Source organism: Halyomorpha halys, unplaced genomic scaffold, assembly GCF_000696795.3.
Source record: "Halyomorpha halys isolate HHAL.00 unplaced genomic scaffold, Hhal_1.1 Scaffold994.1, whole genome shotgun sequence".
In the NCBI taxonomy this organism is placed as follows: domain Eukaryota; kingdom Metazoa; phylum Arthropoda; class Insecta; order Hemiptera; family Pentatomidae; genus Halyomorpha; species Halyomorpha halys.
Genome location: NW_027115041.1, coordinates 140276 through 158712, shown reverse-complemented (window position 1 = coordinate 158712; position 18437 = coordinate 140276). Strand labels below are relative to the sequence as shown.

The 18437-nt window shown below is 29.2% G+C and overlaps 2 protein-coding genes across 6 annotated transcripts in view; both read right to left on the bottom strand.

Moving 5' to 3' along the window:
- Window positions 1-6905, bottom strand: part of LOC106687657 (uncharacterized) — a 39014-nt gene extending 32109 nt beyond the window's left edge. The window contains exons 1-4 of one of the 5 annotated variants that reach the window (XM_014431662.2): window positions 6591-6905; window positions 5684-5820; window positions 2966-3123; window positions 1763-2006 (exon numbers count right to left, since the gene is read on the bottom strand). In XM_014431662.2, the coding sequence (XP_014287148.1) occupies window positions 1763-2006; window positions 2966-3123; window positions 5684-5756 (475 nt within the window). In that variant the 5' untranslated portion in view covers window positions 5757-5820; window positions 6591-6905. The remainder of the gene's footprint in view (window positions 1-1762; window positions 2007-2965; window positions 3124-5683; window positions 5821-6590) is intronic. The other 4 variants (XM_014431659.2, XM_014431660.2, XM_014431661.3 and 1 more) reach the window with 4 other exon arrangements.
- Window positions 6906-13619: 6714 nt separating this feature from the next.
- LOC106687662 (uncharacterized) overlaps window positions 13620-18437 on the bottom strand; it is a gene marked incomplete in the record, with an annotated part of 24422 nt that continues 19604 nt past the window's right edge. The window contains 4 exon segments of the mRNA XM_067052125.1: window positions 13620-13783; window positions 13865-14318; window positions 15321-17734; window positions 17913-17976. Of these exon segments, the coding sequence (XP_066908226.1) occupies window positions 13725-13783; window positions 13865-14318; window positions 15321-17734; window positions 17913-17976 (2991 nt within the window).

The following is an 18437-nucleotide window of genomic DNA, read 5'->3' as shown; positions in this document are numbered from 1 at the left end:
CTTCTTATTATATCTTACTTTTTTACATTTTATACCCCTGTTATTTTACACTTATGTTTTTGTTTTCCTTTTGTAACTATGTGTTTGTATCTTTTTTAGCCCTGACAAAGCCCTGGAACGTGGGGCGAAACGTTGGCTCAATAAAATAGTATATTCTACTATTTGAGTTTTTTGACCGCACCCGGACCATATTCCTTTCAAAAATAAAATAAAACTCAATAATTCAATCACTAGCACATTAAATTAAAAACTTTTATTTTATTTTTTAATTCATCAGATTTTTTGAATGATTGAGATTAGAGCATTAAATTTAACTAAATCTTAAGTTTTTCAGTCACCATGTTGAAACAGATCCATAAAATCTAATAATATCATTATATATATATATATATATTGAAAACTACTACTTGATTTTGAAGTTCCTGCCTATTGGTAACCAACATAGATCCATATATATTCATATAAGATGAAATATGTTTGTTTTAATCCAAAGAGTGATTGTCAGTTCTGGATTATTCAGGAGCACCATGTCTGTATTGCCAGTCTATGATTATGCAAGTATCAGTAGCAATTAATAAGAGAAAACAAAGTTGACAACAATTGTTTTAGAATTAAGAGAGCCTTTACAAAAGCAATGGGGTCTTTGAACACATGTCAGGAACTACTGTGACAGACATATTCCTTATCATTTAGTCAATCATTAATAAGCCAATCGTCAATAGTTTTCTACAACCTCTAAACTTTTTTTTACAACCAACCAGCTTGGTAAATGGAATCGGATAATTAGATCTTAGAAATCCAATTTAATTTGTCATAATGAATCTAATAAACCCAATCTGGACAAGTAATTAGAAAAAATATTGCAGTTCCAAACGATTTTCTTATTATTTTAGGAATCGGTATTGCAATGACTCATCATATCGATATGATTGTAGTTAGTACAACTAATTCATCAATGTTTATTTTTACCGGCAGATATTACTAATGATTACTCTAATATTCCCCTGAGCAAAGCTATTTTATTTCCTAACTTAACCGCTTGTTAGGTTTGTATACCTTTCTTTCTTTTTAATTTTTTTAAGCCTAATTTGTAAATAATAACCATTGCTTTAAACATTTGCTTAAAGCACCCATTAACATTTTTTGTTACTATCCATGACTAAAAATGGTAGCATACTGACTTTCCCCAAGGTCTTCTCAAGTCAGGTTACTCTAAGACAGTGGTTCCTAATTGGGGGTTCTGCGAAATAATTTAGGAATGGGTCATTCCATGTGAACTAAACATAATTTGGAACCTTATCATCTTAATTTTTCTTTAATTTTGCAAAGGTTTTGTGTAGGTAGCCTGGCTTTACTTAGCTTTTGCTGACAATATGGCATTTAAAACTCTGTAACAAATTATAATGTAGGGGTTCCAGGATTTACCTACTACAACCAAAAGGATTCCTTCATCTTCCTACAAGTACCACAAACAAAAGTAACCAATAAAATAATGGTATCAATATTTTGCTACCAACATCCCTCTATTACCAAATAACAACATGAATAAAGACACCAACCATCTATACTTATACAATTATATAGGTCAGAAAATGTTTATGAACAGGTAATATAACTATATGTATGTATAAATGTTTATGAACAGGTAATGTAACTATACACAGATTATGAATGCACTGTGTACATAACAATACCAAATATAGTAATACTATCACCACATTATAATAACGCTAAAGTTTATTAATATGAAATTAATACATACTCATCCTTTTAATGAGTAGGCTACACCTGTCATTGTCTGCAGGAGATTCAAATCCAAAAAAATCCGCCTCGTCATCACTCACATTGACCCTTGCATTCTCAGATTGTTCTTCATTTTTTGCCTTTGATATAACACCTTTGGTGTCTTCACTTTCCATCTGTTTAGGTGAAACATTAGGAGGTAATGAATTAGATGAGGATGATCTAGATGATCGAGATTTTCTTTTAGAAACGGGAGGGATTTCCTAGACAAACACACAAATAAATGAAATTAAATGGAAAGTAATCATTGATAAAAAAAAGTTATCGATTTTAAATATGCAGATAAACATAATAGCAGCCTGGAACTTTCATCAGTTTTACTTATTAATTAATTAACATCTTTGAGCTAAAGTCTAAAATCTCAGACATCCTAGCCTAATTTATGATTTATTTGTATCTATAGAATCTAATTACCTTTTCAAGTAATTCTATAGGATTTTCCATACAATATATAATTTTTGATTTAAATTAAATTAAATTACTTGTTGTCTGGATTTTTTCCATGCTTTTTCTCAGTGATGTACATATTGTATATAAACAGTAAAATGGTTTCCAGGAGAAAACTTGAAGCAATTTTTATTTAAAGCATCATGAAATGTTTCAGAGAAAACATTCTACAAAATGTTTTACGACTAAGTGCCTCAATTATTAATCAGCCATGAGTTAACAGCTAAAAATATATACTAGTTTGTTTTAATTACTTTAAAACAAGGAAAAAATTATGCTTATTAGTATTTTTAGAAAATATTCTAGTAAGCTAACAATTTTTTAAGCTTTTGTTAACAATTTACATTTATCAACTTATTTTTGAACTATACATTACATGCACATAATCAGCATTTAAAACAGTAAGCTTAAATTGAATTGGTAATTTCCAAAAAACACATGAGCTATTTTCATGAATGTCACATGCGCCATCTACGAAATAAGTGATTGAATTAAAAATTTATATATTCTCTACATACATCTAAATAATTAAAAAGATAGTAAAAATAAAAATTAAGTATCTTTTTCTAACATCAAAAGTTTTATCAATCATTCATATCCATATTTCACCTGTTAGAAAACTAAATATAATGTTTTATTAATGAAACAGGGGTAAAAACAAGAACTACAAACATGACCATACTCATGATATACATAAACTGGCTATTTAACTTACTTTCGAAGGTACTTCCTCTGCTTCCTTATCATCTGAAGACAATTTATTGTCTTCATCCACTTCCATTTTAGTAGGTAGGGAGTTTTCAGACTCTTTTGATTCTTTTTCAGTTTCAGCTACTTCTTTGTTTTCTTCATTATTTTGGGCTTCTGGAATATCTATAAAATATTTGTAAATGAATAAATATACAATGAAAGACCAACTTAAAGAAGATAAAGAGACAAGACCTATGTCAACTCAACCAGTAGTAACAATATGTGTTCATCACCTGAACATATTTCATTCAACTTTACTTTTGGTTTTATAGGCCATTTTAAAACAAATAAAAAATGAAGAATACTGAGCACAAGGATATTGCTGACATAACAAAATGATCTATCTAATCATTTTAACTCCTTAATACAAAGGAAATATATAAACAATTTCTCTTGATTTACAGGTTTTAAGATCTCTGCGTCCACAAAAGTAATTTTTTTTAAAAAGTACTGTTGCTGTCTTTGTCCCCCTATTTCTACATTATTCTTGCTAATAGTAAAACAAGTGCCATCTGGCATGTGGGCATACACTGTGTTATACATATGTTGTAAGTTATAACCTACACTACTGCTCGATTGTAACATAGCTGAGAACTTCTGTTTACTGGAAAGGGGTGAAAAAATCTACAATGCATTTTTTTTAGTTAGGGTTCAGTCGAAATTCCATAAGTATGATTCACTTTTTGGTGTCAGGTTATAACCAACAACAATGGTCGGCCATTTTCTCATGGCTTGTAAATAAGAACACACCCACTCCTCCTATTGGAGTAATGCTACCGAACCAGTATCTTCTTCTTAACTACTGAACAATTTACATTCAAGATTTAAAGGATAATTCAGTCATAAAAAGTGTAAACAGTTGCAAGAAAAAATTTTTAATGAAAAAATAGAGAATCAACATCCAATAACTCCAATTCCATAATAAAAGGGGTATTCATGCAACATGTGCTAACCTCCCAATTGTGTTACTTGCTTATGTAAGTTTATCCCTATTCTATAAGAAAGTTTTAGAGTTTATGGGTTTGACTGATTCCACTTCACTTAAAACAAAAACCTTAAAGTAGAAATAAATACATTAATAAAGCTTCATAATAATTATCTCTGAGAGTTTATGTGCATATCATAAATAACTTAAATGAATCAAAACCGATCTTAAAAGGTTTGTTTACATAAGTACATAGAAGCGCACCATTTCTAACGGTCTTTAACTGACTCCTCACCATGATTTAACTGTCAACAAGTTACTAACAACTTATTAACAGTTGCTTCAATTTATGTTTATTTTCTTGAAAGACATGAGACAAAGGTTTATATTTATATTTTTTTAATAAAAGAGATGGAATAATAAACGTGACCAGACAACCATATCTGTGCCTTACGTGAGTGATAGTACCTAGTTCAGTAATAAAGAATTTAAAATCCTGAAAGAAAACATCTTATAAGAATAAAACTTTCAAAATGCAGTGTCACTACTGAATAAGAATAATCAACATTTTTAGTAGTTTTTACTGAACTATTTGCTAACAAGATATTACAGAAAAGAAGAGCAATTTTTCAAGGCAAATATATATAAATATGGTTTTAATTTAGGCCTATGGTGTGCCAAAAAGCATTAAAATAGTTTAAGCAAATCAAGTTTAAAAATATTGATAAAGATTACTTACTATTTTTGACATTTCAAGTTACAAAATTCATTCATTATCATTAATATGGATACATTGTGACACTAACTCCTCTTAACTACATATATATTACATCCTAGTCTGGTTTTAGAAATAAAGTCAGAATACATTTATACATACACAAAAACATTTGGAGAGGCCATTTTTAGGAGGTCAAATGTTGACCAATAAGCATTAAAATATTAAAGGAACTAATTATAGGATTGATTTTTTACTACAACTCCATTATAAATAACATAGGGGTACTTAAAAAATTTTGATAAAATGTTAAATGGTGTTCTGATTAAATTAAAGGATTCATTCTCAATTTATAATGTAACAGAAAATTTTCTTTTTCACACAGAGAGGGAGAGAACTAAAGAATTTTGAAGTAAACCCTCAAAAAGAATGAAAAACAAAACAAACAACCTTCAGAAATAAAATTTGTTTACTTCTCAATGTTATATAATTGTGAATTCTTGAGATCTTGTCTTTTATAATTACGGCAAGAATTATCATCAGAATTTAAAGCTAACTGGTTTATATTGTTTTTACACCCTTAACCAGTGTGCATATATGGAGTTGTGGTATTCCCAAGACAGGTTAATAATAATATTTAAGAAATTTGCTACAGTGAAAAAAGCAAATCTAACAATCTAAGAAATATAACGCATGGCATTACGAAGATATGAATGACCCACACAATAACATGTTATATTAAGACGAATATACCTCAATCCGCAATATCAAAGGTTATTACCAAAAGATCCATCATAAATACAATGTTTATTATTTGTTGATTTAACAAACATTTATAACAACGAATTATCTGGTATTCAGTGTTCAGAAACATATAGTAATTCAAATAAAAAAATTTGAAATAAATATAAAAAAAATTATTAACTGGTGATTCGATAGGTTTTGTCTATGAAGGCCGATGCTGAGCCACAGGTTTATATAAACATATCCAAAATACAATAAATAGAAAATACATATTAATAAATAGGATGAGACAATCATACTTGTGCCATTTTCTGTGGGTGCATCACTACTTTCTAGAGAAACGGAATCTTCATTAACCTTAACATCACCCATGATTTATCAATTCTTTCAAAAATCTACTAGACTGGTACTAAAATAATCATTCTGTTATCACAATCTGTAACAAAAACCATATAATAATTAAGTACAATAACGCACTTCTAAAAAAACTCCATTATAATAAAATGTAAAAACACTTATTCACAAATTACCAAATGACAAAGAAATTGAAGATAGTTTAAAATTACACACAACCTATATTATACACTTTCTTATGCAAAATGTCAAATAAACTTGTCATATGTGCTTTCCGAGAAACATATGGCTAACTCAATGACGAAATAAAAATTACTCTGAAAGGTTCGGAATATAAATAAAAACAAATACATAAACATTCTCTAATATAACCTTGGACAGAGCCACTTATGAAACAAAATATTAAATAAACATTACATACAACTCACAGGAGCCCACAAGTGAAAATAACTAATGCTACACAGCAACAATCATGTAACAATAATTAGTAATAAATATAAATTACTTACTAGATGAGAAAAAACAAGAACATTTATGACATCACCACAATTCTATTTACATATATGAAATAACTAAAGAACATTGCAAAAAGTAATTCAAACAAGATAAAATAAGTAACTTGATTTCACCATTCAAAAATTACATTTCACAGAAATTGACACACAGAAAATTGAAAATCATTTATATATAGATAAAGACTAGAGAATACTTTAAGAAAACTTTCAAATACTAAAACTTGAGGAAAGTATGAGGAACCTCAGCCTAACCATACACATGAATAAAACGCTGTTGTTAAGCCATAAAAGTAAACATTGTAAGAAAAATATTAAAGGGACACTTGTAACTGCTTACCAATGAAGTATTGACCTTAAAACTACATTGCTTGATGAAAGCATTATGGTAACTTCAGGGTAATGAAGAAAAATCCAAGAAAACTTCTCACTAGAAACACACTCACTACCGATTGTGCTTGGGTCAAATAAGAAGCTACCACTACGCAGTATTACCACCAACTCAATACCGTTAACATAATACGAAATATTTTAGATGGGCTAAATATTTAACTTCAGTTTCACGGTAACATGTAATAGTTTTGAAAATAGAAATTACAAATATAGATAAATAATAGAACTTAAACAAATACAATCTTTGACCGCCTAAAAGTATTTAATTGCGGGAATCGGCCGCCAACGGCTTATAGATTAAAATATAATTTTTTGATGATAATTAATTCTTAAAAGTCATTTGTGATTATGATAAAAAAAACACTTTGAAAATATTGTACTTTGTTGTAAATATATTGAAATAGAATACACCTTAATATTTTTATATTCAGTATTGTTTAAAACTCCTTAATAACCTAATATATATTTTTTTAATTAGCAGAAATTTTATAATCCTAATTGAATGCAATATTCTTAGCAAAGGAGTGTGTACATGGAACTTAAAAAGTTTTCCAACATGTTCAATGTTTAAATATTATTCTTGTTCAGAATTGTCATGGTATATAATAAATTGGCACCTTCAATGTTTTTATTCTCTAACCAAAACATACTCTTGTATAAATTCATATAGAAGGATTGTGTATATGGAACTTGAAAGAGATTCTTACATATGTATTATGTTTGAATATTATTCTTGTAGGCAATTGCCAGGTTACATAATTATGCACTAAATGATATGTTTTCAAACTATAGCATGTATAAAATAAATATTCATATTACTTATTCTCAAACTTGAAATTAAAATTGACGATTTGCACCTATCTTAAAAATTATATTCATCTCTGTTAAGATGAATTATATCATATTTACAAAGTATTAGGCTAAATTCATAGATATTAGATAGTGGTTTGATAGGATAAAAATATATTTTTTATTGTTTTTCCAGTTCTGAAAAGGATCTCATGCTTACTGTTGTGAATCCAAGCATTATATAGCATAAGTGTTTTAAGATGTAAACAAAGAGTTTCAATTAAGTTATCACCTAATTTACCTGTTAAATAGAATTAGAGTTAATTGTATTCATACATGTGTACAAGAATTGGGATTATTTCATTAATATAAATTAATAAACTAAATATATTATATTTAGCTGTTACATCAGTCCTCAGTATCAATCATATTAAATATAATGTGCATATTTCTTTAATATTAAATATGCATTTAATATTTAAGATTTTATATTATCATACTATCTAAAAATTTACATATTTCACATTGACCTAAATGAAGAGAAAGTTTTGTTTCTTATACACAAAAAAAACATTCTCTTTATCTGTTTTATGAATAGCCTGTTATTTTTTATCTAGTGTTGTACCTTACTGATAAAATCAAACCTTAACTATTTTTCTTTTATAGATGAAATTTCATAATTTTTTTACAATCAGCATAAATATTTTTCAATATGTTTTGTATTTTTCTTTGTCATTACATCAATAATCGTCATACTCTGTACCAAATTAAGGCTAAAATGGTATTCTTATAATAATAAACAATAACGAAATCAACAGTTCAAGATTTTATAATGTGAATGAGCAAAAATAACTCTGAAAATGTATTATCATTTATCCACCAGCAGATAAAGAAATATGTTTGTTAAATCTTACATAAGAAACTGTAGATTATTCAAAATTAATTAATTTCTGCTGTTTCATTAACACTACAATTTAATTCTGTAATTGCAAGATTAAATTAAAACATGTTGTAAAAATTGATTGGTAGAACCCAACAGATCTTGTATTTAAGATCTTCAGTATCTAAAAATATAAACATTGGCAAGTAAGTTCTTGGAAAGTCATTACAAACTCTGGCTATTAATATCAAACCTTCATGAGATAACAGCTGTAAAAAAGATAAATAATGTAATTCTGTTTTTTAAAAAGTGGTTTATTTTGATGTTGTTTAAATTACCTTAATTTTAAATATTATTTCGCTAATTCGTTCTTAGATTAATCATGTTTATGGTTAATTTAACACCTGAACATATTCAACATGTTTTATCAAATAAAACTAAAATAGCAGTTGATGGTTCACAGTTATTTTTATGAAATAGAATGTGAAAGAAAAGAAACACTTTTTTTTTTTTGTTAGTCTAATTTTCAGTATAGTAGTATTCAGTATAGTAATATAATTCAGCTATTTGTTCTTTTCATTGGAATATTGTAAAATTATAAAGAAATTTTATTGTGAAATGGGTTAGTTATCATTATTAATTTGCCTTTGAATATGAGAAAGTAACTCATTGAAATTTCAAATATTAGTTTGTAAATATACAATGAAGGTGGATTATGATAACTACCGTTGGTTTTATTATGATATTGAAATTTACATTTGTATTTGTCTTAAAATTCTATTTTAAATTGTCAGTATCACAATCATGTTTGGTTGTAGAACTTAGTCACATTTTTATTCAACGTCACTTCAGATATTCTTTTACTAGATCCTAAAATGCCTATTAAAATAATGTATAAGTAAGTGTATGTACTGCAATTACTCACAGAGGTCTTGGAACTCCAACCATATTAAATAAATAAGTAACAAAACAATTTACTTTTTAATTTCTAAAAGATGATTCCTCAAGTTAGTCCTAGAAAAGAGACTATTACAACCAAGTGCAATGGAGCGATTCCACAGCACTTGGTTTGGAGTGCTTAGCAGTTAGTTAATATTTCCTTTGATATGGTCCTAGGAAATAAATCTTGACATACCCACTCTGAGAAAAAAACCAATAGGTCTACTTGCCAAACTATTTCACTCTACCAATACTTAATTATCATAATAATACATGTATTTAATTATAATAACACATATTTAACATTTAAAATAAAGAAAATTTATAAGTAACAAAAAGGTTAACAAAAAGAAAAAAAATTAACAGTTGGAAAATACATGAACTATTTAATCTTTAAATACCAAATTCTAATAGTCGTCTTATGGTAATTACAATTTTATGAAGATCTTCAACAAACAGTTTTAAATTTCTAACCTAGTTCTATATCCTTGGCAGATAGACTAATGCCTAGATTTCTGTTTGATCTATTCTAATACTTTTGACCAAATTCAGAAAATAATGTATAGTTTTCAGCATATTACATGAACATGTAGAGCACGGCCATCCAATGCCTAAGAAACACAGTTCAGGCATAGATGTGGTTAAGCACCTACTGGGTCCTTCCATGCACTCTAAAAATATGAGTATCTGACATCACTCATGGGGTAAATCTGGCAGTTGTAGCTAATTGCTAACCACACTGTTTCCCAAGAATACCATAAAGATGAAAATCAGACAATTACCTAACTGTAGGCATGTTTCAGGATTGATTTATTTTTATTTGTTTTTAATATAGTTTTTTCACTAAAAATTTCAATTATATTTATCCTCTAGAATGCAATCTGCCAGTATTATACCAATACCTCTTCGGCAATGGTACCCAGGAGATATCGAGGACTGGGTCTGATCCGCTGTGAGAATGCCTTTGAAGAATGGGCCAAGTGAAGGTGCCAGGGTATCGTCGTTTCACAGAGACCCTGAAAGCTAATAGATATGCATGTGAGAAGCAGGTACTCTCAGTGTCAGAATGGGCGAACGCACTAAAACTAAATATAAATTATGCACCCCTGCATGGAGTCCTAGGAGTCATTGGACAGCAGGGAAAAGTTGGGTTCCACTGTCGAAAATGTGGTTTTTAAAAATTTGTTTTTAAACTGTTCTACTGATTGTTTGTTTCTGTTTTATTTATGCATTGCTGTTGTCTATTGATGATTTTTGTAAATTTGCTTAATTGATCAAACAGTTGTTGCAGATCACTGAAGAGGAGAGGTATAAGGGAGTGAATCAGGTGGAATAATGTATTGGATGTATTGGTAAATTGTTATTTGGCTCTGTGAAAAGGAGGAAAACTAATATATATATAGGAAAGAAAAAAAAAATTTGTTTGTTAAGAAAGAAAAGCGTATTTAAGTGTATTGTATTTAGTGTATTAATGATGCTTGTTTGAAAAATGTTAATGTATATATGTCCAATAATGGATTGATGGGTGTTATAGTATTATAGTTGTTCGCTGTGTGTTATAGCAAGCCAGTGTATTAGGGCAGCATGGCCAAATAAAGCATTTCTTTCTACGAACTGGAATTGACGGATAATGAATTACTGTATCTCTAAGTGAGGACAATTCTGTAGTTATTTTCACAAGGTACATTAGAGGCACATGTCAGAGGTCTGTGTCCAATGGACATAGCATATAGAAGACAATCAGTTCATTACTAAATATTTTAATTTATGCTTTCCTTTTTGAAAAGTAAAGCCATATTTGTAGCTACATATGCCCCTCCATTCATTTTAGCTAGAAACCAAAACATTTTTTAAAACAATCCTAAAAGGAATTATTTATTTATTTAATGTCATTTGCAACTGTACAAATAATAAATACAATAAGTAAATATGTTGTATGTTTTAAAAAGAATTATAAATTGGATTTTGGATATTGGAATATATTGACCTTATACCAACCCGGAGCACTAACAGTGTTTCTCGGCAACATTGATAAATACAAATCTGACTTGACTACCATCCAGCTCATTTGATGGAGAGGGCATTTTGGAAAAGTAGAAACTTACTGTATATTTCAGCTTCAGTGATTATCTATGCCAAAGGAATATATTAAAAAATATAGCTTCAAGGACATGCTTGAAAGGATCTTTGGTGCATGTCCAAAATAGGACATGAAAATAATTCGACTTATACAAACATCAATGCTGAAACTGCTAAGGAGAATATATACCCACCAACAATTGGGAATAATAGAATGCATATGGAAATACAATGGAATAGATACTAGTTAATCACTTTTGCCATTTCTCAGCTCCTCACATTGGGGAGAACTTTATTTTCCCAAGAAGCGATGCATAAGGGAATTGTGATAATACTAGATAGAGCTAATACCAAGAATAGAAATATATATAAAAATATATATTTTTGGAACAAGTTGTGTGATACACTTATTGCAGTTTCACATTGACAACTTCAAATGTTTTTCTGCAGCAGCATTTAGTTTTCTGGACCTACCAGAACTTTTCAAGTCCCCTTTGCCTTTACTTATCTTAAATCTTTTATTAATATAATGTATTCCTGAGATAGAACCTTTCTCTTTCCTTTGAATTTAGCAAATAATAAGGCACTGCCTATGCAAAATAATCAATGTCTGTTAATCAAGAAGATTGATTTTCTAGGAAATGGATAACTTAAGAGTACAGCTAAGAATAAACAGAGTAATAAAAATGATTGTAAAGTTTGAAATTTACTCACAGTCTAAGCAATCAGTTTTATATTTAATAAGTACATTTTGTACTTACTCTACTCCTCATGAACTTTTAGACTGATTTGATTTGATAGAGAAAATACAGTATAAACATTGAAACTAAGTCAATAGTAAGAATAATAGAGACTTTAAAACTTAATAGCACCAAATAGTCATAAATCTTTTTATTTTCTCCTAAATACATTTTTATAATACAAGCTTACTTGTATTTTACATTTAGGACTCTAAGTAAAATCACAATTAAAAAATTAAGTGCTAAAAGCAAATTATTTTCACAAAAAAACAAACTTCCATTCAAAGACTTTTCACAAAACTGTATACTTCTTCTACTCATGAAAATTCAAGGCCTCCTGCAGTCTTCTGCATTATGAGCTGCTGGTCTATTGTTCCTTATGACAGCATGATTTGAGAAGAACTTAATGAATGATTGTACTTAATATCTCTTCGAAAATAGTCAACCTGGTCAGAATCACAGTGAAGGCTACTTAAAGCTTGTTGAGTATGTTCGGAGTTACATCGGTTTTCTCACAGCTACAAAGGGTCCAGACAAGATTTTGGCTTGTTTAATATTGTCTTGGAAGGAACCATCAAAGAGTAAGGATATCTAGGTAGGAGAAATTCTTTTCAACACTTCCTAGATTAAACTTTTATCTAGTTATCGTTGAATGCAGAAAATTTAAAATACTTTTATAAGAATATAAAGAACAGATAAATGAATATCAAAAATACATATATTCTCTGCAATTCTAAAAGAGAAGTGTACCTAGGAGGGAAAGTAAAAATCAGAGACTTCAACTTCGACTGTACAAAAGAATGGAAGAGACACAGTTGAACTAGACTAATAATATGCTACCAGAGATTCAGAGTTAGATTAAAACAGATAATAGGTAATGTAGCACAAGCAAATAATAGCCAATTCCTCAATATGCAAACAAAAATAGTTCCTTGTAGTAGTGTATTCTCCAGACCTGGCCAACTTTTGTGGGTTCAAAGATCTTTCTTAACTATGCTCACTTAACTAGTAGAAGATGTTTTCATATACCTTTGTTACAGCCCTTTGTTTCCTTTTTCTCCTAATTAGTGTTTTTATATACTGATTTTAAGTTTTATAGATAGTACATCAAATTATAATAATGATAAAAGGCCTATTTGTTGTGAAGTAATCTTGAAAGTTGTATGATATCCTTTGTGCTTTTGAATTTTCACCTTGTCAATAGATAATCAGATATTTTTTTTTTAATTTTCACTAGTAGATAATAATTATTTTTTCTTTTATTTTCACTCTGAGGTTCTAGTGCCCATTTACATTTTGTATTATTATTCTAAAGGGATATACCACAGAATAAATAAAGAATTTTTTATTAATATTATTCTCAGTGTTCAGAATTTTAAAATGTACTTTTAAGTATAAACAAAAATAATATCCATTTCATATAACATTAAATCTGTGAGTACCTTCATCTATGCATGACTTGTCTCCATCTACCTTAAGTCAGAAAATAGGTATTAACTCAAAAATTTATGTTGGTGTTATAAGGTTCATGGAAAGTAACTAATACAAATAAAGAGAACCAATATTTTACAAAATTTATTAAAAATATATAAAAAGGTAAGAATGTATGCATATATGTATAATATATATACATAATTGTAAAAATAAATGATTGCTAAATATCTTCTTCTTTACTTTCCCTACTTTCAACAGACTCAGCACGTCCTGAAGAATCTGAAATAAGAAATAATAATAATATATACAATTTTAAAAGCTTTAATCACTATTCAGATGAATTTTACAATAATATTTTACCAGATGAAAATCGAGTGCTACATTGAACATGTATGTCTATTAATTTTCCTTCATCTATTTTATCCTCTTTGTTAAAAAGATTCTTTAGCTCTCCAGTGCTTGTACTGTCGTTACTTGAATTTAATAGATCACCTACTGAGGTAATATCTTGATTTTTCTCACTTTTCATGGGGCCCCTCTCTATTATTTTTTTATGTATATCATCCCTGTTTGATGTATCAGTTACACTAAGGTTCCTTTTTACTATTTCTTTATTTTCTAATGTATGGTTCATAAAATTTGATTCACCTTGTGCAAGACTTGTGCCCGATTCATGGTGGTGAGAAATTTCTCGAAACGTAGGTGGTTCAGTCAAACTATTGCCTTCATTCTGTTCATTATAAGGTTTTATTTCTCCACTGCTGTAACTGTTGGAGGTATATATGTACCCTATTTCTCCATCAGACATTTCATCCTATAATTAAAATTATAGATTAAAAAAAATGAATATTAATAAGCAATTCTTCATCAATAATAATAAAAGAAAGAATATGAATATAATTAAACCGTGAAGGGATAAACAAAATAAAAAATAATCACAAATCTGTAGTTAAGTGGTAAAAGAGTCCATGCCAAGATATATCAGTTTGTGTTGTTTTACTTATATTAAAAACAACTTGAGCTTGAGTAGTATAAACATGCTAAGATTTGCCAAGTGTAAGGTAGCTAGATAACATTATTTTGTTAAGGGGGATTCTAGAATTTTCAAATTTCATATAGCCCTGAACAAATATTTGCACTGACTGCTTTGGCACTAACCCATAGAAATAATCCCTCCAAATCTGTTACAACACTTTCCAAACTCAAATTGCATTCTTACAAAATCAAATACAGATTTTTATAAATTAAACACTTCCTAATCAATTGTAAAACTTAACAAATTGATTCCTTGGTATTCTATCCTAAATGAAACCCATTTCTATTTCAACTGCACAACATTGGAAAAATTGGTAATATTAAATAGCTGCTAATTGTAATACTGATCAGTTTATTTTGTTTCTCAGTTTAAACGTTATATATTAGTTTCTATATCATACAAGGAGATAATATTATCAATACTGAACTCAGTCGTAGGATTCTTTTGGAGTCTTAAAATAATGATTCCTTGGATAATTTCTTAATAGCATACTATTAATTTAAAATAGTCATTATAGAGTATGTATCTTCACCAATTGTGTGTCTTAAAATAACTTTCTTGATAATATTATATTCTATATACTATTAAACCTATTTCCCTTTCAATATAGCTTATAGGTACTTAGAATGTATTAGTGAGAAGGATGGATATATAATATTCTTTCACAAACACATAAATTTGGACTAAACACATATAAATAAGGAATTAAATAAACTGTAATAAAATACATCATAAAAAAAAGCATTGATGATAAATTTGAAAAAACATGTTAATACTCACGGGATTAAAGTAATTTAATTTAATACATCCATCAGATATTTCAGAAACATCTTCAGTAATCATTGGTAATGTTTGAATAATTTCATCTTTTGGAGGTGATTTTTGAAATAAATTGTCACATTGTTCCTTCTCAACAGTTTTGTCATTTTGAGGTACAGATAATAACTGAGTTACGTCTTTAAATGAAACACTATCAATTGTTGCATCACTTTTAGTTAGATTCGATGAGTGAGAAAGATTATCAAATCCTAAATTCTCAACAGAGCAACTTGAAGCTGGGGATGGTATTTCAGATGTTGTGTTCGATGATTCATTTCCCTGAGACAAAACAGGAGAGTCTGCTTTCCTAAAAATAGAATCTGAAGATTTTAGGCTTCTGTCAACATGTGAGGGGCCACTGATAAACAGAGAATGAACACTAACATTGGAAACTGGCAGTGATTCAATGTCACAAAACTTTATATCAGGTTGTTCATTTTCAATTTGTTCAGGAATAGGATGCAACCTTGAGAAATCCTTATCAATTGAAATTGCCTCACCTGAATTCATTGATTTTTGCTCTTGGTGACCAATTCTGGATTCAAATAGTACATTTGAATTGGGATCATTGGATACTGATGTCTTGTCTTGAAATGAATATTGTGGTGTTTTTCCATTTTCAGAGCCAGACAGAATATTTGCAAAATGTGAAACAGAAGTTCCTTGAGAATCTAACTCATCTTCACTTTTTGATAAAATTGGTGGTGTTTTCGCAACTATTACAGTACTTCCTTCAGTGCTATCGGTATTCTCAAATATTTGTTCTACATTTGCCAAGGCCAAAATGGCTTCTTCAAATAATGCTGACTTTTTTTGAGAAATATCCACTTCCTGTACAGTTGCTGTTCCATTACTTCTGAAAGAAGAGGTTTCAACTACGTGTTGAATTGTGGTCTTTTTCTGGTCCAAATTTTCGAATCTTCCATGCATTTCAGCTGTTACTTTCAACTTTGGATTAGATAAAAAAGATAATTTTTCTTTTTCATCAATTGAACTGCTACTCCTATAATAATTAATATCTTCAGGCAGAGGCAAGAGCCTGTTATGAAGTTCACCGGAAACTTGCATTTGGTTAATTTCCTTTTCCTTCAAAACTAATTTAATATTTTCAGTGATTTGTTTACTTATTAAATCATCATTAGATTTATCTACTACAAGATTATCACTACTTTGGTTTTTTATCTCTAAACTGAAAGGAATTTCAAATGAATTACTAGCTTCGATTTTTTCTAGATTAGGTTTAGGATCCATATTTTGTAGTTTAGAAGCTTCTATAACTGCACTAGAATCTTTGAGTTGAAGACCTACAGGTGGGCTTGTCAGATTTTCAAAAGGAGCTATCTCTTGATTATCTGGTGTACATCTACGTGAAAGCCAGTTACCAAAATCTTCGTTGCTTTGAGTACTAATTAAAGAGCTGGCAGATTTATAAAAAACTTCATTTTTCAAACTGGTTTTGGAAGAACTGATATGTATGTTGTTTGCAGACCCTTTATTCTCTGTATGGCCCATCAACTTTTGGTCTAGGAGTTTCTCACAAGTTACTTCTGATGTCTTAAACTTATTTACCATTTCTGTCACCTTATTCTCTAGGAATTGGATAAAATTGGTTGTTATATTTTGAAAATCATTAATCTCTTCCTTTTTCTGTAATGCCGACTTATCATCTATATTTCTTTCACATTTTGTTAATGCTTTCTCGATATTGGTAGGAGTATCTATTTGAAAAGACTCTAATTGTTCAATTACTTTTTTAGTTGGAACAGATTTCAATCCATTTTCATTATCAATCTGCTGACTAATTATTTTATCTTCTTTGCCTAAATTATATAGAAGCTTTACTTCCTCACTGTTATGGGTTTTTTGAACTGTAAGGCTACTATGAAGTTTTTCAGTTTGCTCAGGAAAACGTACTTCTAATAAAGAATTATTGGAAGCACTTGTCATTCTCAAAACAGTAAAAGAGCCTGCTTCAGGTGGAATAGAAATAGGTTCAAGAATTTCAACTTTCGGTTTTTGACTTTGACTTAAACCTTCACAATACATTGTTGCTATATCTCGTTTATCAACATAATATTGAGTTTCAACATCTTTTACTTCACTATGAACTGTTTTACTGTCTGAAATTTGTCCAGATTGTCTTTTTGCACCTTTAGTTTCTTTCTCTTTTAAACGATTCTGACTTGCCCTTGAGAGTGAATCCGATACAGAAGTCAAAGTTTCAGTTTGAGAGCCTTTACTGGATACAGAAAACTCTTGGTGAAATTGGCTAGGTAGAAATTTCTTTTTGGGACTGGAATGTGCTACTGAACTTTGTCCTGGACTGGAATGGATTTGAGCAACTACATTAATGTCAGTCATAGCCAAGGATCCATCTGAAAATTAATCAAACATTTTTTAATAAATATTTAATTAAAATGTCCTTATATATCTAAAAATTAATAGTTCAACCTAATTATTAATGACTTTTTAATTAGATTTTTAGATCCAAATTACTACAAAAATTTAGGTCAATGAACGAAATATATAATTGTATACTACAATATGTCATACCGTACGATTTAGAGCTGTCAACTTCTTCCCAATCATCTTCATAATCTTGATCTGCTTTATTTGTCTATAAAATAAAATTTAAAGTTTAGTTTGTAAACCAAGTTTTAAAATAAAAATAAATAATACAACAGAATACAGCTAACAAAAATAAATCAATCTGAAAAAAAAAAAAAAAAAACTGAACCGCTACAACCCATGAAGATTAAATATTCAGCACTTTGTACGGAAGTACTGTTTCTTGAGAAAAAGTTGTGCAAGGAGGTGATCTTTTCATAATTACACTCAACTGCCAGATTTTTCTCCTAATCAAGGGTTCCCTCTTTACAGAGGTAAGTTAGGCCCCAGGAGGCCCCCCACCCCACAGAGTTTAGTCTAAGTTACAGTAATAGAGTAAATAATTATCTGCTACAGCCGGATTCGAACCCGGACCCAGGAGTTAGTAACATAGCACCTTACGCACTGAGCTACCCCAATCGTTAACAAAACTCAATATATATTTTATTTCTATTAACTCAACCAAAAAAT